The following is a 21,003-nucleotide window of genomic DNA, read 5'->3' as shown; positions in this document are numbered from 1 at the left end:
TGTTATCGTGGTAATTAATTGTGCTACATTTGTGCTATTTTTAATTGTTTGAGGTATATTTTATAATCCCTGTACCCGAGAATTTGTGGGTAGCTATATACCTTATGATGACCGGCCTATTTATCGGTTACGTTTTGCAGTGATGGTGGTGGGATCTGTTAGTAATGAAACCACAGTGAAAAATTAAAGTTTAAATAACAGTATGAAGAAAATTATTATTACGTGATTTCTACTGCTTACTGAAGGCTTCCTCTGTGTGTGCATCTCGAGAGGTCTGAACAGTGATCCCATTAATAATGCGCCTATTTTAATAGTACGTGGGATGCGTTACGATATTATTCACTGATTACAGACATGCTGGCTCCGGTGTGTCTGAATACTTGACCCTTTTCTTAATTGAAGGAACCTGAAGCAACGATAATGACAACAGAAAGGAGCGTGCATCAGCAATAAGATCTGAACTAGTAAATCTTTCCGCATGCGCACATAGTATGTCTGTCTACACATGGCTTTCATCTACTGCAGGACTTCCGTGGTATGAGACACCCACACGGACATGGCCTTCTGTGATGTACTTCGCGCCAATGCTTTTTATTAGCATCATTTTCTTTTTATAACGACAGACAGGCTCACAGTTATTTTCACGTCAGTGCGCATGCGTGCGTGCCGCCATAAAAACGTCTGGACAAATTGACGCATTTTCATTAAATCTGTCTAAAATTTATGACATTGGAGGCCATCGAACGTTTGTTCTTTTTTATTTATTTTTACTCCACAGCTAGGACGCTTCTTGAGAAGCAAACAGCCGTTCAGCTACTCAAAAAATTACGGGTCTCTTATGGAACTGAAAATTTATCACAAGAATTCACATCAGCACGCCACAGAAGCATATATTAAGAAAACGAAAGTGAAGATGCCTATTGTAAGCGTTACTTTAACAGGCCCTTGTAGCTTCAGAGCATTCCCCTCTAGTGCCCAAGTTGGGGCCATTAACAGGTTATCTATAAGAGAAGGAAGAGCAAATGGAGACATAAAACAGAGACCACATGGCTGATTAGCGGTGCTGCTATTCTGGAGTACACTGGATCACAGTCCGCCCCTTTCACATTCTCTTTTTACATCACGTCCAGACCTCAGTGGCGGATTCAACGACGTAGATTAAGCATCCACATTAAACGGTCATTTGCACGACATGTATAAAATGAACCCATAATTGAGAGGCTGCATTCTTCTGTTCATCTGTTTCATCTTAATAACCGCTCAACGGATCTATACGAAATTAGGTACTGTGTGTATACACAAAAATTGGTTCCGTTATTAATCTTATTTTACATGAAGTTCAACCAGAACTTTTCTTTGGATCCAAAAGCAGTTCATTTCTTGATAAGGCAAGTAATTATCATGTCGCAGATACGAGGTTCACACAACGGTTCTAATGAACGTCCTGTATCCTGGGATATAAAGCCTTGTTTTCAACGGATTACACAGCGTTATATTCCATTATCATGTTTATCTGAATATTTTGTTCCATGGAGCTTATATAGGTATTCATAATATTAGCCTCTTAGTAAAAAATGTTAACACATAAAAGATTTGTTTTCCCTTTGGCGCTACAGCCCCAATTTGGGCCTTGGCCTTACCTCCATGAAACTTCCCGTTTCACTTGGGTTTACAAGATCTTAGACATTCGGTAGGGTCCCTTGGGCGGCTGATCAGCTCATCGCAACAAACACAGAAAAACGCGTGGGCACACAAACTAAATATTCATGTCCTGAGTAGGATTCGAACCCAAGATCCCGGCTTCCGAAGGAGCGAAGATAGTGCATGCCTTAGACCGCTCGGCTACCGTGACCGGCATATAAAAGATTCCAAGTGTAATGGTTCCGCTGAATTGTGAGAACACCCAAGACATTTATCGTTCACTTCCAGACCAGCACCACACTCATGAGAAATAACTAACAGAGAAAGTCTGGCAGTTAGAGAACTTTTTTATGCCAATGTCGACGAGTCTTGCACTCAGCGTCTCGTATATTGGAGTGGATGGGCCTGGAGCAGAACACTCTGACTCTTTGAAACTGAACGGCATACGGAAAATTTCCATATTTACGACTCTAAAAAATGGCATACAGCTATCTTCAAGACAAATTCAAAATACCAGGCAACAGCCAGATCAAATTAATATTTATAAGTTCCATTAGACACTTCTACGTGATCTATATTTACAGAAGAAGTTCTGGTAACAACCAATCGCCTACTTTCCTGTTATACGGCACGGATCGCATAGAAAACGACGCCTCAAATCATGTTCCTTATAGTGGGAACGTGTATACCGAGCCGTTGCCTAGCAACGATAGGGGGATTCACAGTCCAGTCCAGTAAATTGCTGCTGGGCACAGCCAGCACAGCGGTTCTTGATTCCGAGTCCCACGGGACTCATGACCATATTTTACTGTCTGATGACTCTGGGTCCCTTCAGATCACCGCGTCGGCAGTACATATACTAAAACTGGGGATACACTGACAGACCCACTCTCTCCTTTGACACGACAGGGACCGTATACAAGACGACGCGTCTAACAATACTTCTATTGTTGTGTATTCTTCGCCGCGGGAACGTGTTTACCGAGACGTTGCCTAGCAATGATATTGGGACACATACAGCCACAGAATGAAGGCAGCGATTTATGAAGTACACCATTGACATGGGCCGAAGTGTCATGATACAAGTACCAGTTTCATGAAGACTGGTTCCGGCATTCAAACGTAAACTGGGGGGATACACAGACATACAGACAGCAAGATGATCTCATAAGTCTTCTCTTTTTTTTTTTTTTTTACAAAGCAAGGAAAGTAGCTTAAAAACACATGGAATACATTACTTGTAAATTTATGCGGTTCAGTATGTCTACCAGTGAGTAGATAGATCAGTAATGCAATGATAATTTTTTTTCTCTCTGTTGATTCTGCATGTAAGTGTGCACTGACACCTCAGATAATTTAAGCTGAGGATTCTATGTTCGCTTGAAAGTTTAACCGATTAAAAACAGTGTATATACACTATTTATCACATATCTCTTTACTATTTAAATTTGATACCCCAGCAGCAATCTATGGCACAAAATTTCATTGAACGTTCTATGTGGTGGTTAGCACTCATGTTTAATATTATTTATTTCTTTTATTGCTAGTGGGATGGGACTAAGTCCCTCGTACTGCGGCCACTTCTGGCCTATTGTACCAGCCCAAGATGATAGGTGAGGGTGATTGTGGAGCAATTGGTGGAATGAGGATTGGCAGGGGAAACCGAAGTACTCGGAGAAAACCTGCCCCAGCGCCACTTTGTCCACCACAAATCCCACTTGACCAGACCCGGGATCGAACCCGGGCCGCGGCGGTGGGAAGCCAGCAACTAACCGCTTGAGCTATGGCGCGGCCATTTTTAGCATTAAGTAAGTGACGAGTTCAATTCCCGATTGGGAAATAGACCACTATGACCCTGAATCTTTCGACTTTTCCAAATTTGTCATGGAACAGGGATTATTTTCTGCGCCACAATGTCCAGACCGGCTCTGAGGGCCCTCAGTCCCAAGAGTACTGGGTGCTCTTCACACGCCTGTAGAATAGCGACCGTTAAAATGCCCACTCAGCTGCATGTGCACGTAATGGCGAAATTAAGAACGCGTAGAGCGTTATCTCCACTTCCCCATTCGTCTTCATGGCGTAGTCCTTAGACGGAGAGTGTTGTGCTTTTGCCTTTACTTCAAAATAAATTTTGATATCCTTTGGCCAATTTTTTTAACATTCTTCCAGACTGTACCTGTTTTCGGCGCTATTTAAACCAAGTTAACGAAACCAACTTCCTCGCTTTGCAACCAGCCAATGTCAAATTAGAGCTGTAGTTCCTAACTTAGAGGCCGTCGATGTGATAATGCGCTGCCTGATCAGGGTTATCGCACACCTCAAATGGCGGTGACGGATGAGTGTTGAGCAATGGTGAGATAATGATTAGTAAGGTGATGATGATGATGAAGAAGAAGAAAGCCGGAGATAAAACCTGCTTTGGTGCCACTTCATTAACCACGAATCTTATGAAAGCACTCGGAATTGAACGCTGGCCTCCGCGGTTAGAAGCCATTGTCTAACCGCCTGAGTTATGAAAAGGCAAATCAAGATTAATAAATCGTTGATGAATGATGAACGGACAACGTAGAATCACGAGGCGCTCGTTTGGAAACATTGTCGCTGGGTGGAGGCTCACATTCCTCCCCTTTAGGATGAGTCAGTGATATGAGAAGGGAGTTTGCACTCACTTAGGGTGCACACCCTGCCTTCCTTCTGCCTGTGCATGTCCCCCGGAGCGTGGATGTGTCGAGTGCGAAGAGAATGAGACAGGCAAGCGGACTGGCGAAACGAAGAGAGGGGAGCCTGCCTCACCAGCGGCTGCGTTCACTCAGTTCTCTGGTTGCCTCCGCTAAACAAACATAATTGACCACGTTGTTCTCAGCGAAGTGACAGTAATCTGGTGTGTGTGTGTGTGTGTGTGTCTGTGTGCGGTAGAAATGTACACGTGCCCAGCTTCTTCACGGAAAAGGGAATACCGTAAGTGCAGTTAAAGCCTATGTCTAAGATAATCTAGAATATATAGAGGCGCCACAGAAAGCTGGATCCCAACTCGCTGGTAAGAGAAGCCGAAGGACGAGAATCGTTGGTACGAAAATGACATTAGCCTGGACCATTTCACATATTTAACAGATTATTTACGTGAGATGCATAAGATTGCACTGCATTGTATTGTTTTTCAGTTTCCTCCTTGGTTTTTCAAAATATTTCTTCTCTCCCCATACCCAACCCATAATAATCTCCTTCATTTTAATGCCTTAACACATTATGTATTTGCATAGGTTACAAATTTGATCAGTATGTAATATTTACTTATTATTCCACACAAAATATTCTCTTTTATTTCTAGATATTTTCCTCAACAGTTAGTTCGTAAACACTTCTCTACTCTTACGTTAATAGGCAACGGTAAACTGGTATAAGGATTGTTGTATGTGTCTCATTCTTTCGTTTCCTGGAAGTAGATGTAATTCGAATCGTCAGTTGGAGATCATCTGCAAGACATTCATTTATAAACATTTCTCCGCCTTGAAGAAAGCAGTTTTCTGGGATGTGGCACCGTGTATATGTGGTGTTAACCGACGTTTCGGAGGAACGTATCGCCTCCATCTTCTTCATAGTCACCGCCGTGAAAGCCTCAAATCTTACATTTCTCCGCCTTGTTATACTCATCGTATTTTGTTTGTGCTGCCTGAAATCTGGATTTGTCACTGCCATCTCTCATGCTTCACGTCCATACAGACAACATATCACCGACAATGGCTTACATAATTTCATGTTCTCTTCTTCTTTAACACGTTGTATAACCATCTGGATGTGCAGTATGCGAAATGATTCCAAAATTTTGGGAGAAACGGACAACCTCCATTTTAGAGTAGAGTGAAAGCAAATGGGCGGCAGCATATATGGCCGTGACCAGGTTGTTAAATTCCTGCCATAAATTCATATCGTGTATTCTCGTTTATTATTTTTTAATAATGTTGATGCCACACACGCGGCAGTATATTTTAATCTTATGATTAATAACTAAATAGTATGAAATTTAGTATCGTATATACTCCATCCACTATGGGAACGAGGGTGCGTCATCGCCAGTTAGTGACGTAGATCGTTGCGTCATCATTACAAAGTTAATGGACTTTACTTTCAACATACTTCCCATATTCATATGACAGTGAGAAATTGAGATGTATTTATATAGAAATGTCTTCCGTGAAGTTGTCTACACGAGGTATGATGTACCCTAGTTCACAGAATAGATGGACCCTAATAATAAATTGATCATTTGATTCGAAATGATTCATAATTCGAACTGTTTCTTAAGTTCGCCACGATATCAGGTTGTCTGGATTAACCATTTGTATCGACCGAAGAGTACGGTCTTCTGGGTTATAACACCATATAAATCGTAACGCCTAACGTTTCGGAGGAATATATCACCTCCATCTTCACGGCTGAAGAGTTAGCCAAATAGGAAACCGTCAGAAGCAGGCGGAAAGTGAAGATGAAGGCGGTATGTTGGGCTGTCTCCGAACGACATGGCGTTGCAACCCGAAATACATTTCTCTTCATAGTCGCCGCCATGAGAACTTCCAATCCAACTACTGTATCATTTGCTTTAACACTGCACCTTTCCACACATCACGTTTAATACTTTCGCACGAGTTTCACAATAAATAGCGTTAATCGATTCGTCTTTGTAATGGAGACTCAGTGTGTTTGTACGAGACAGAAACGCAATTTCTAAATATTCTTTACATGATCTTCATGTTTTAAAGCAGGGCTGTCGAGATTCAGACCACTGGGGAGGGGGGGGGGACATTGTACCTTAGTTGCCTACTCATGGGACGCATTTTAAAAATACATTTTCCTCCAAAATTTACATACAAAATTATCTGCCAAGCAGACTGTGATTTAAAATCAGCAGCTAAAGGTTTGTTAGATGGTCTGGATATTGCATAAAATCATGGAAGCATACTAATTCCATACTACTTATTAAGTGTCCTGTGAAATCAACTGAAAAATTACACGGAATATTTAACAATTACATTTCGTAACGTTCTATTTGGAATAAGGAAGAATTATCTGATCAGTGGAAGGAGCCTATTATTGTGCCAGTTCACAAGCAGGGTGATAAAACTGACTGTAGTAATTATCAGGGAATATCACTGCTATCAACTTCATACAAAATTTTATCCAATATTCTTCTCTCAAGGTTAAGTCCATATACAGATGAAATTATTGGGGATCATCAGTGTGGATTTCGACGTAACAGATCAACTACTGATCAGATCTTTTGCATTCGTCAGATACTGGAGAAAAAATGGGAGTACAATGAGCGAGTACATCAGCTATTTGTAGACTTCAAGAAAGCTTATGATTTAGTTAGGAGTGAAGTATTGTACAATATTCTGATAGACTTTGCGGTACCCATGAAACTAGCTAAACTCATTAAAATGTGTTCAAAAAAATATGTTGTAAAGTCCGTATAGGTAAATATTTGTTTGATAACTTTCCTATCCTATCCTATCCTATTTCCAGAATGGTCTGAAACAAGGAAATGATTTATCACCACTGCTTTTCAACTTTGCTTTAGAATATGCCATTAGGAAGGTCCAGAAAAACCAGGTGAGACTGAAATTAAACGGGACACATCAGCTGTCGGTCTGTGCCGATGATGTGAATTTACTGGGCGATAATATAGATACCATAAAGGAAAACAAAAAACTTTGACACAAGTAAGGAGGTAGGTCTAGAAGTAAACACAGAGAAAACTAAGTATTTCTTGCTCTCTCGTCACCAAATTGCAGAGCAAATTCATGACATAAATATAGGTAGCAGATATTTTGAAAATGTGGCACCGTTCAGATATTTGGGAACGACAATAACAAATGAAAACCTGATTCAGGAGGAAATTAAGAGACTGAACTCGGGTAATGCTTGCTACCATCAGTCCAGAACCTTTTGTCTTCTCGTCTGTTGTCTAAAAACATAAAGATTAGAATATAAAAAACTATACCTTTGCCTGTGGTTCTGTAAGGATGTGAAACTTGGTCTCTGACATTAAGGGAGGAACACAGACTGACGGTGCTTGAGAACAGTCTCTGACATTAAGGGAGGAACATAGACTGAGGGTGCTTGAGAACAGAGTGTTGAGGAGAATATTTGGACTGAAGAGAGATGAAGTGACGGGACGTTGGGGAAAACTGCATAATTCAATTCAATTTATTATTTATGTGCCGAGTGAACAGCCGCAAGGCCAATTACAGACAGAGCACAGGGTAGATACAAGTAATTACATTATTGACAAACACAACATAAAGTCAAAGACAAATTACAGGCAAGCACTGGAGGAAAACACAATAATGCAGACAAGTAAACAAACAAACAAACAATAATAATAATAATAATCTCATTAACATAAATAAATAATGCAGACAAGTAAATAAACAAACAAATGATGATAATAACAATAATGAGGAGCTTCATAACTTGTACTCTTCTCCAAGTATAATTAGAATGATCAAGTCAAGGAGGATGAGGTGGGCGGGGCATTTAGCACAAATCGGGGGAAGAGAAATGCATATAGAATATTGGTGAGAAGGCCAGAAGGAAAGACACGACTGGGAAGACCAAGATGTAGGTAGGTGGACAATATTAAAATGGATCTTAGAGAGATAGGATGGGATGGTATAGATTGGCTTGATCTGGCTCGGTGTAGGGACCAGTGGAGGGCTCTTGTGAACACGATAATGAACCTTCGGGTTCTATAAAATGCTGGGATTTTCTTGAGCAACTGCAGAATTTTCCGCTCCTCCAGAAGGGCTCACCTCCATGAGTGAGTTTTCGTTACGTTTTTCGACAAGATCCGCAGCCACCTATTGAAGTTAAGGGAAGCAATAACACATGTTCTGAGAACTGGAAGGATGTCCTCGCGGATGGCACAATAGTAACTGACGGGCTGCATACAGTCGCCGTACCGCGAGACGAACATTCATATACTATATATAATACGAGTATTTGGAAGCCCTAGTGGTTACTACTAAAACTCTATCTTCTCCCCACAAAGTGTATTTGTATGTTTTTGGTTTTAACAATATACAGCGTTTGTTTCCCTAAACAGCATTAACCGGTTGGTCTTTGTAGCGGAGACAGTAATGTGTGCCCTTTGACATACGAACTGAACTTGTAATTCAGTAATTCAGTCTTAAAAAGTGTTAAAATGAGAATGAGCAATATCCAGAATAATGATATAAAACAACAAATATCATACTGTGTAAGTAGTTTCAGAGCCGATAACAGTGGCCGCGCAGTCTAAGGTATGAACCCTCTTCGCCCGCTCGAACACTGTGATCGTGGGTTCGAATCCCACTCGAGGAATGTGACGGGCTGACACCACCCTCCCCTTTCATGGAGTCCTACCGATTGTGTAAAAGATCCAACAACTGAAAAAGCGGCCAAGGTCGAGAGGGCTGTAGAGCTATAGAGGAAATAGTTTAGAAACTGGAGGCTGGAGAAAACTACGCCATGAGGCACTTCATAATTTATTCCCGTTACCAAATATTACTATGCGCCGTTTCCACCGCGGCGGCTCGGGTTCGATCCCGGGTCTGGTCAAGTGTGATTTGTGGTGGATAAAGTGGCGCTAGGGCAGGTTTTCTCCGAGTACTTCGGTTTCCCTTGCCAATCTTCATTCCACCAATTGCTCCACAATCACCCTCACCTATCATCTGGGGCTGGTACAATAGGCCAGAAGTGGCCGCAGTACAAGGGACTTAGTCCCACCCCAGTAGCAATAAAAAAATATTATTATGGTGATCACCCAAGAGAGATGACATGATCACGTGTAGCGCGCATTGGGGAGAACAGAAACGAGTGCGCAGTTGCAGTTAGAAACCCTGGGGCGGGGTAGGAGGTGGGAAGATAATGTGTAATAAAGAAACACGGTACGAACTGGAATAAACTCGCCAGGGATGAATTTCAGTGGCTGTAATTTGTGAAAACGTAACCAATTTCATAAAATGAGAGGGATTTCTTAACTATCTGAGGATTTTCATGTTCTCAAGAAAGACCTTGCTGTCCGACCACTGTGATTACTTAGTTTATTATTAGATATTAACATAAGCGACTCAGGAAAGAACATTTGTAGGAAATGCAGATGGCTTCTTGTAACTACACGTTGTAGTTACAGTTTCAATTTGTTGAGTGGCGCACGTATACAGGTTCTTTGGTTGTTAAGGAATTACTTGTTTATGTCTCGTTAATCAGAAGACAACTGATGGAACAAATCAAATTATCCGACCCTGCATTACGAGAAATACCATGTTATGTACACAGTAATGATTGAATTAAAGCGAGTGATAATTAGCTGCCCATCCGTAGCACCATTTTAATCAATTTCTTTAAAGTGTGTGATGAATCACGCAGTATGTTGAGTCCATTTTGTTTCCCTTCTAGCACTTGTCGTTAATGGATGTTTTTGACTATTATAAAATATAACTAATTCTGGTACAATAACAGTTCAGTTGTCGGTGGGAATACAAGTGATAAACAGTCTTGAAGGTCGTTGTAGAGAGACATTCTAAGAGGTCCATGGCGGTTTTGGATTTCTTGGTGATCTCTATACCAAACTGATGTTTAAAGAGCAAATGAATAGAACAGATATTACACCCGATAACAAAACTCCGTGGCCTGTCCGAGCGACCGCCGCTTGTCGGCGAAGTTAGTGCCAACTTTTGCGGATAGTGGATGATACGTGGTCCGTCCAACGGATCCCCACGGCCGTTAATCTCGGTTTTTTAGACTGGAGCCGCTATTTCCTTAAAATAGCTCCTCAATTATCCTCATGAGGCTCAGTGGACCCAGTTCCAGACCCACTACTTCTCAGAAAATCTGACAGCGCCGCGAATAGAACCCGGTACCTCTGGATCTGTAGCCAGGAACTCTGACCACTAGACGACAGAAGCGGTCACACCCGATAACTTATACTGTTAATAAGGTAAATCGTCTTGAAATAGTTTTCACTGCATGGCAGAATATATATCTTTTTCTCTGAATTTCGTTGAACGTACGTCATAACAACAAAAAGTTTTTCAAATGAAAGTTGTACATCTTACTGAGACATATGGGATTGAGAGAGAATTAGTTTTATAATTTCACTATGTATGTAATCGATTATATGCCACAGAGTTTTAGTGGCTGAAACGTACCACATTGTGGCTGTCAACTGAAATGGTGAGACATCCATCATCAAGCACTCTCCTCCCCTGAGAATGAAATGATACGAGTCATGCCTGCGATTACTTCAGTAATTCTATTCATCTAATTCGCTTTCCTTAATAAGTTGGTTGGAACACTTATTGTTTCTCAATAAAAACTCCCAAGGACATCAAGTCAGGCGGATGAGGAGACCAGGATACTGTTCCATCTCGTCCAATCCACTGGTCCGGCATCTGATAATCTAGAAACATGACTTTTTGAAAAAGGCTATACTTTGATCCTACAACTGAAACAGTCCCAAAGAAGTACAGTTTCTCAGCAAGACTGTGCATCCACACTATCGTACAGGAATACAAGATTTCAGTTATCATGGAAATTACACTTAGTATGGTTAGCTGTACTAAAGTGTTCTGTGGGTACTGGTAATGGATTATACTTCATAATATTGGTTTTTATGTCTTAAGAGCCCTAAACTAATTCCTGCCTACTGTGTGTAGTTTATAGCTCATGTCCACTTTTTACAATGAGCCGTTTCTAGAAATTACGCAGATCCTCAATCTGACCTTCATATAAAGTACTGGTTATATATGACCTGTAAAAAAAGCTATCCCTGTAACAAACCGTGGAGGCTCATAGGATTGTGAGATGTCGAGGCTCCCACATTTTCTAGACAATTCGGCTTACAAATGGCGGTGAGGTTGTACGAACGATAACTGAATTTTCCGGACAACTTTAATTATGCACCTTCGAGCCAAATATAATAGAAATCCGTTAAGGTGTTTGGGACAGAGAGACGGGTCCAATCGTCCACTTTGCGCAGTGAGTAAAAAAAAAAAAAAAGCTTGAATGCATAGACCAAGCTCCGTTTTGACAATTAACCGGTTAATCATAAATATTCAGTCTCCTAGGAATACTGGTCAGTTAGCATGATTTTTTAAAATATGCTGCTTTTATACTGCACATGAAAATATTTTTATAAAGTAAAACCAATATATGTCCCAAATTTAAAGACCAGTATTATCTCAAATTCCAGGATATAATTAGCACAAAATTAAAATAAATCGCTGATTTAAACAAATTCCAACCTGTCACAGTTTTAGTAAGGGGGGACTTCATATTTCTCAGTGAAGGACCGCTCCAGTTTATAAATTGCTCATCGCCTTTACAGAAGTGCAAATGTTGGGGATTCTTGAGCTCAGGAATGAGGAAACATTTCTATTTCTGCCTGTGACGTTAATACAGTCTGCTCCCTACACAACTATGGGATTGTTCACGAGGACTACACTTTGCGAGCATAGTTCTTCCATTGGCCTAAATGTAACTGAACTCAGAAATGTAACGTGTAATTAGGTCTAATTTTCGACAAGCAGAAGATTCTGAAGACAGCAGAACTGTTTCTATCGCCTAAGGTAGTGGTTCACAAAATGGGCTGTACCCACCATGGGGGGCGGTGTGGTTACCGCAAGAGGCATTAAGAAGCGAAGGGGCGGCAGTGGGGCACTGAAAGTGGGTCCCTCCGAGTACGTTGTTGGCTTATTTACGATTGAAGTAACTCTAGGCCATTCACTAGGAAACTGGTATCACTTCAACAAGCCCATCCATCGCATTAAGAATTTGCTAGCGGTGAAGTAGTTAACTAAATGTGCTATCTTATTCTATTGTCACTATCTTCCTTAGTGGATTGTGCAAACCGCTGTCCTGAAGAATGCTTTTTGCAAGGTAGGGCAGGGGGTACTTTGGGTGAGCTTATGGAAAGGAGGGGAGGCGGTGCCCCGAAAAAGTTTGAGAACCATTGGTCTAAGGCCTTATCAGTTCCATAGAGGTTAAGGCGATTTCCTTTCACGAACTCTGTAATCTTCAAACAAGTATTAAAAGCATCCATCTTCATCGTAGTGCTTGTCGTGGTTCCGAAAGATTAGACTTACAGATGTGTTTACAACATGCCACCGTGCAGATTTAATAGTTGAACTTAACAATGATTTACCAGGTCATCACATCTGAATATTTCGCGAGCTCGCTTTGTTATTTTACATTTTCCCCAAATATGTATTAATCAAATTTGTACGATATAAGTCACTACTCAAAATTTCACGCTTCCACAGTGAGCGAGTCTCCCACGTCAGAAATTCGCACGGCAGCCATGCTGTTGCTGTTGTAAATGGCGGAGTTAAGAAAGGTTACAGATGAGGTTTCCAGCGCGTGATATTTTTGATGCATGCATTCCTATGGCAATTGAAAGGCGATTATTGAGCTGGGGAAGGACATGAAGGAATCATGCTTTCTTTCTAGAATAACGTACGCGGTTCATTAACATTTCCGAAACACGCGCATGGAAATATTTAACTGCGTAGATCAGTATGAAGCAAATGAAGGATCTAAAATTCCGGTTTGGTCCTGGTATGCATCATAATTACGAAGATGTGCTGAGTGACGTCATGGTTTTCCGAACTTTGCTACGTCATCATATGATATCACCTCACCCAACAATGCTGTTAACTCCATGGTAAGAAGAATAGCAGGATCTTCAGGTTTGTATCGTCATGCAGTTCCATAGAAGTTCACCAATGTTTCGGAGAAACGTATTGCCTCTGTCTTCAGGGTCGAAAAGTAAGTCAACTGAAGATGGAGGCAGTAGGTTCTTCCGAAACGTCGGTGGACTTATACGAACCACACAGCGTTACAGTCTAAAAGATCGTGCTCTTCATAGCCAATGATGTGAGAACTGCATGTCCAACATATATTTTTGTTTTCAATGGCTCTTCCAGCCCAATCAGGGCCCTGGCCTCTTACTCAGTTCCGTAATCCTTTTTTCACAGACGGTAGGACTCCTTGGGCGAGTGATCAGCTCGTTGCAATGCCTCCACGTACGCACAGGACAACATAAACACAGAATAAACGCATACACACACCAAACATCAATGCTTTGAGTGAGATTCGAACCCACGATCCCAGCGTTCGAGCAGGCGAAGATACGAGGGTTGGAACTTTAATAGTGGCAACACTGCTGTAGAGACGCCATGCAAAGGAACTAAATAATGTCGCTTATACCACACGTTAGTTACATACCTACCTTACCTCAGAGCAAATGAACTCTCCCTTCCAACATCATGCGCATGCGCAGTGATGAGAAGAACAGAGCCTCGTGTTAGCTGGCGGTCTAATGTAGTGTTGTCACGATGTTTTCGAAACAGGAACAACGGAGTTGGATAAAGATTGAATGTGCCAGAGGCCGTACAGCACGACAGTGTCATCAAGGTCTTCAAGAGGCTTGCGGGGAATCTGCATTGCCTTACAGAACAGTGTCAAGGTGGGTAAAAGCCTTCAACCAGGGACGCCAAAATGTGGCAGACATACGTCGGCCAGGTCGTCCTAGTGCCAGTGAAGAAGAAGTGTATGCTCTTTCTGCGTTACTGGAGAGTGATTGACGCCATACGATTCGTGAGCTGGCCCGAGAGACAGGATTAGCGCATACGACTGTGCTTCACATTCTGAAGGAACGCCTGGGTATGAGAAAAATTGCATCACGACGGGTTCCGCATGATTTGACGGAAATGCAGAAATGGCAAGCTGTGGCTGGTTTGTTCTATCGATGGGGCTGGGAAGTGCTGTACCATCCACCATACTCCCCGGACTTAAGCCCTTGTGACTTCGACTTGATTCCTAAGATGAAGGAACCACTTCGTGGCATTCGCTTCAGAACTGTTCCAGAGATTCTTCAGGCAGTAGACCGCTCCATTCGAACTATCAACACAACAGGCGCTGCTGAAGGTATCCTACGACTTCCACATCGCTAGCAGCGGGTTGTACACAGTGCTGGTGACTACACTGAAGGACAGTAGAACTTCGAAACATGCATCTATTTTGTATCAGTTGTAAATAAATAGTTGCCACTATTAAAGTTCCAACCCTCGTAGTTCATGCCTTAGATGGCGCGGCTACTGTAACTGGCTCCACCAACTATACGGCACTTAACCGATTAATAATTACCCTATTTCGGTTGATAAAAAATGCCTTCCAATAGTTCATCATAATTTTTAGTAAGGACTTCGTTGAAGAAGCTTTGAATGGACAATATGTTGCGGGCTTCATCCATGAGATGAGTACGAAATATAGAAGTATGAAATATTCGCAGACATGGATACAAAAACAGCAGCATGCAAATTATAATGGAAGTTCCTCATAGTAAGAACCTACTTGAGACAACTGGACAAAGATGGAAGGATAATATTATAAGGGACCTTAAAGAATAAAAAAGTATATTAAATATACTGATTTTTTTCATGACATCATCCGATGTTGGAATTTTGTAATGACGGTTATGAGTCTTGGAGTTCCACAGAAAGGAATTTCTGTCAGCAGCTGGAACTCTGGGCCTTGCATTTAGTCGGTCAGTGAGTTACCTATTTATATTGACAATCAGTAAGTCTTAATTACTTCTATGTTCTCCAAATGATGTACCAAACCATAATAATAACACGTTTACTGGTGGACTTATTTGTAAAAGGCATATCCGTGGCAACTGTTGTTGGAATGAGCGCTGTATCCGTTCGTGATGTCAATTTTATTTTGCAGCGAAGTTTCAGCGACAAGGAGAAGGTTGCACTAGTCCGCAGCTTCATACACTCTTCCTTTAAGATCCAGTGTGATATTATCCTCCAATCTATGAGTATATTTACGTATCCAAAGTCAGCTCTTCCTTTTATTTTTTTTCCCTTGGCACTACAGTCCCAGTGGGCCTAGGCCTATCTCCATGTACTTCTCCGTTCACTTCGGTTTTTCTAGATCTTACACATTCGGTAGGACTCCTTGGGCGGGTGATCAGCTCGTCGCAAGGCCTCTACCTGTACACAAACACAGACAGACGCACACAAACATCCATGGCCTGAGTGGAATACGAACCCACGATCCCGGTTTCCAAGCGAGCGAAGACAGTACATGCCTCAGACCGCCCGGCTACCGTGACCGGCTTCTTTTTAGGCTTACCGACTAAAATTCTGTATGCATTTTCCAACTATTCCGTACGGGCTGCACTCTCATCCATCTCATCTTCATTCGTCATCCTAACAATATTCCTTGAGGAGATAACTTACAAATTGTGGTTCTCCCAGTTAGGCTTCTGTAATACAGTTGGGAGCCGATCACAGTGGCCGCGCGGTCTAAAGCATGAATTGTCTTCGTCCGTTCGAACGCTGGGGTCGTGGGATCGAGTCCCACTCGAGACATGTATGTCTGCGAGTGTTTACTCTGTGTGTATGTAGAGGCCTTGCGACCGGCTGATCTCCGTCCAAATAGTCCTATCGACTGTGTATAAGATTAAGAAACTGAAAAAGCAGTCAAGGTTCAAAGGGCTGTAGAGCCATTGAGAGAGAGAAAAAAACTACAGTTGAGAGCCGATCACAGTGGCCGCGCGGTCTAAGGCGTGAACTGTCTTCGTCCGTTCGAACTCTGGGGCCATGGGTTCGAGTCCCACACGAGGCATGTATGTCTGCGTGTGTTTATTCTGTGTTTGTGCTGTCCTGTGTGTAAATAAAGACCTTGCGACGGGCTGATCCTCCGTTCAAGGAGTCCTACGGACTGTGTGTACGATTACGAAACTGAAAAAAATCGACCAAGGCCCAACAAAGGGTTGTAGAGCCATTGATGAATAGATTAATTGAATTAAGAACCATCGTCAATCATTCGATCTAAGTAATGCGACGTTCTTAATATGGAAAATGGCGCACTGAGTCTTATTTTCGTGTTTCACGTTCTTGAAGCTGTGCCTCTGAGGCCCTATGTTCATGTGTGTATGTGGGGGGGGGGATTGGGACATGGGGCTGGCGCTTCATAGTACTCTTGTAATTCTCTTCGTTGACACGAGATAGGTAAAGCACTTCAGTTCCTGCATCCTCACTCAAAGAACTCAGATCAGTAAAAAGAATTAAAACTTGTATTCTAAACACACATTCATTAATGATACTACGCTCCACATCGCTCATTAACCATGATGCTTGGTGCTTATTCATTGCAGATATAATTCTCTTCCATTCCAGTTCCATCTGCTCGGTTCTACACTAAATATAGCTGCACAGATATAGGAATGTCAATAAAACTGGAAAACTCTTTCGAAGAGATTTGAAAGAACGGCCTGATAAAACTGAAATTCAGTTACCGATTAGGGGACGATCAGAATTCGAGAGATCAAAACGACGATAGAAAAACCAAGGGCATCTTCGGATTCAGAGGAATAGGCCTTAACAATCTACCCTACAAATCTCATGATGATAGTGATGATTATATTGTTGACAGCCAATCGAAACTATACTCCCCACAGTAAGAAGTTCCACTGTTGACAGAAGAGAGAAGCAAATTATGTTTCACGCATTTCGTAAAATATACGCCATGCAGAAACACGTTTAAACTTATATGTATTAGCACGATCTGCATTACCCATCCATTTTCTCTTTGGCTGTGAGTCTTCCTCGATATACTCGTAATTTGTAAAGTTCTGTATAGCTTGCAGCTAAATTCTACCCTTCCTAATATAGAACTCGATCGAAATTCGCTAATATAAGAGGGCTATTCGGATAGTAACCTCTTCCAGCCGCACTAGGGCCTGGCGTTTACTCAGTCTCTAACAGAAATGAGTACCAGGAATTAAATAAATAATTTTCCTGGGAGTAAAGCGCGGCCGGCGCGTAAGGCTGACAACCTTACCGCCATATTTGAGCGGATTGTCTAGATAATGTGGGACCCTCAACGTTTTACAACCCTATGGGCCTTCACGGTCTTGTAGAGGGATAGCTTTACTTTTTTACTTACTTTACCTCAGTATATTTTAGGCAACTAATGTAGGAGCGGGGGAGATCTCGCGCACGCGATGTAGCGTCACGTGATTCATTGCCTTGTAAACCATCATATAACGTGTCACCTAGTGTTTGTTCTTGCCTCTACATAGTGAGTTATGATGTGCCCTGCGATTGATAATCTCGCCAGCTGCGAAATTCATACTGTTACACGCTTTCTTCACCCTAAAAACATGGCTGCTGCAGAAATCCACCATGAATAATGAGCGAGGGAACTGTAAGACAATGTTGTAGAATGTTCAAAGATGGGAGAACAAATGTTCACTTTGAAGAGCGAAGCGGTCGGCCTTCTGTACTGAGTGATGATCTTGTTCAAACTGTGGACCAAAAAATTTGTATAAGTCGGCGCTTCACAAGTTCAGAAGTTTCGTGTGAACTTCCACAAATTTCACACACTCTTCTGTACTCTATCGAAAGTTCTGCGCAACATGGGTTTTGAAAACGCTCAAAGGTGTGCACAGAACGCGCAGAGAATGGCTTCGTCTTTGACTTGTTTAGAGAGAGACTACAAAGATGGCGATGAATTACTCAGTCACGTCGTACGAGTAACAGGTGATGAAACCTGTGTTTCATTTGTGAATGCTGAGACCGAAGAGCAGTCAAAGCAGTGGATATACACAAAATTACCAAAGATGATGAAAAAGTTTAAACAGACGTCTGTCTGCCAGAAAGCTGATGGCAACTGTTTTCTGGAACATGAAAGGAGTGTTTATAGTGGAATCCATGCTAAAAGGGACGACAATAACGTTAGAAGTGTATTGCGAAGAAACTGCTTGAGACCACTAAGAACAAAAGGCATGGAATGCTTACAGACGGTGTAGTGCTCCTCCATGACAATGCGAGTCTGCATACAGCAGTTCAACTGGGAGTTGTTTGACCACCCTCCTTACAGTCCTTATCTCGCTCCGAGCGACACCTGTTTACCTAACCGAAGAACTGTTTTGGATCACAACGTCTTATCAATAATAACAAGTTGATGCAAGGTGTCAAAACGTGACTGAGCTCACAGGCGGCAGACTTCTTTGACACAGCCATACAAAAATTTATTTCCCGATATGACAAGTGCCTCAGGTCCGGCAGTGACTATGTTGAGAAGTAGCTCAAGTATGTACGTACGTACTTTTCTATATAATACAATTTTTTCTCGTTGCTTGTTTCGTTTACAGCTCACCGGAGGTTGCTTTCCGAATATCCCTTGCATATTACAGGTACATTCCAGTGAACATTGATTACAAAAATTGTAGAGGCGGTGTAGTGAAATGCTGTTGAGGAATACTTTGAATAAAATAATTGAATTCAATCTCTCGCTAAATATTTAATTTAGTAAGGAAACGATAACCAGATGTTTCTTATTCGTAGATCTTCTGACAGGCTGAGAGTAACTCTAGTTACAAATAGTTCTGAAAGTAAAACACGAGGATAAATATACTCATTACGTGTTAATTTCATCACTTTATAAAAAGCACGCATAATAAACATAGACGGGATCTTAGAAGTGGCAGGTTGACAGAAATTTATAATTACTTCTGTCAACTTGTACCGCCAACGGAAACATTTAGTCATTACAAATTCAAACCGCATTTCCTTCCAACGTTTGTACGTTTCTTGTTAACCACCAACACGCCCATTCTCTGACACAACATATGACGTCACACGAAGGACGGCCGTAAATGCGAACCAAGGTCAAATATTTTGCATGCGTACTTTGTGTACACCTTGCAGCTCTACGACTTCTGAACGAAGTAATGTATTTTAGATATATTTCATGCTATAATTCCGTAAAGTTGGACGAACTGTGACAGAGAAATCTAAGGCAGCAACATTATATTTCACGTATTCCGGGGACGGTCTGTTTCCGTAATTTATGGGAATTTCTACTCTGGCAACTTTCAAATTCCACTGTGAAGGAATACTTGGAATTCGATAATTATTTCACTTTTACGAATGAATTAATAGGACTGCACTAATCGCTTTTGAATCAGTTTCTTTATTTTTCTTGGCGCTGATACTCCTCGCTAACCGAAATAATTTTAGATGCGTTTCTCAACTGCGTAATGACCAGCGGCGCCGCTTCGCACAATCACAATTCAGAAAAATACATTTTTCAAGAAGCCCTCCTAAATAATCATCCATGAAACTGACAATATCTGACGACAGAGAGACTACTGTTGGTAGATCCACCAGCTGGCAGAATTAGTACTATCTGTAAGCTCGCGCAGCGCCCTCTTAAGGTAAAGGTAAATTTGTCCTTGTGCTTAATTAATAAGCACTACGCCTTGAAGACGTATGGGGGAGAGTGGATGTATAGATCCACATTTTCTTGACTTCGGCACTAGTTGGAGGTAAGTGGTCAGCTTCATGCCCCGGCCGCTCTACTCCCGGGAAAGAGCCCCTGGTACCCATTGTATAGGAGGTGGGGTGAAGCCCAGAGCCGGTCTGGACGACATGGAGAAGTGACTTTTTTTTACCCTTCCAGGACTCGAACTCCGACCTCTTGATCGTCCAGCCCGTAGGCCAGTCACTATACCGANGAATTTTTCCGCCCTTAAAAATTCCACGACCTCCGCCGGGTTTGAACCCGCGTACCACGAGTCATGAGGTGGGAACGTTACCTCTAGACTACGGAGGCCGCTTATCATTACGATGTTACTGCATGAAGTGATTTATATCGTTGTTATTTAGCATCCAACTAACTGACTAATAAAGGAACTAACACTCTAGCATTAGACTCCGAAGGTTCAGCACAAACCCACAGTTGGACACGGTCCCAGGCCAGTTTAATTCATTTCACATCCAGTGGCATATTTTTCTTACTTTCATTTTGACTTCAGCCCATTACTGTCTTGGGCTCTGTGTGGCCGCTTTCTATTACTGTTGTTCCCACAGAGGCATATACAAACTCAGATCCATCTGGAAGACGTAGGCGTAGATGGGAGGATAATATTACAGCGTATCTTAAATGCGGTGTGAAGAGATGGGTGGATTCATGTGGCTCGGGTTAAGGAGAAGTGGCAAGTCCTACCAATATGAAATAGGAATTTCATGAAGTTAAATTTGGTTTTTATCCAAAATGCTGATTATATCTGATTATTCGGACAAATAAATTAATAACTCCGTGGCTTTATTCCGCAAGCAAACTATACCGACCGAGCGACCGCCGCTTGTCGGCGAAGTTAGTGCCAACTTTAGCGGATAGGGGGTGTCACGTGGTCAGAGCAACGAATCGCCACGGCCGTTAATTTCGGTTTTCTAGACCGGAGCGGCTACTTTTCCATTCAAGTAGCTCCTCAGTTACCCTCACGAGGCTGAGAGGACCCCG

The 21,003-nt window shown here is 42.0% G+C and overlaps 1 protein-coding gene across 2 annotated transcripts in view; it reads left to right on the top strand.

Annotated features, from left to right (window-relative positions):
* The window catches only part of LOC111864600, a 54,719-nt gene that overhangs the window by 16,159 nt on the left and 17,557 nt on the right, over positions 1-21,003 (top strand). Inside the window, exon 1 of one of the 2 annotated variants that reach the window (XM_023851956.2) lies at positions 4,419-4,599. The exons of the other annotated variant lie outside the window; for it this stretch is intronic. Coding sequence (XP_023707724.1) covers positions 4,560-4,599 — 40 coding nt within the window. The 5' untranslated portion in view covers positions 4,419-4,559. Of the gene's footprint in view, positions 1-4,418; positions 4,600-21,003 lie in introns of those variants that run through there. 2 annotated transcript variants of the gene reach the window in all.

This window comes from Cryptotermes secundus, unplaced genomic scaffold, assembly GCF_002891405.2.
Source record: "Cryptotermes secundus unplaced genomic scaffold, Csec_1.0 scaffold7, whole genome shotgun sequence".
Classification (NCBI taxonomy): domain Eukaryota; kingdom Metazoa; phylum Arthropoda; class Insecta; order Blattodea; family Kalotermitidae; genus Cryptotermes; species Cryptotermes secundus.
Note: the sequence above shows the minus strand (reverse complement) of the source record. Positions and strands in the feature narration are given on the sequence as shown.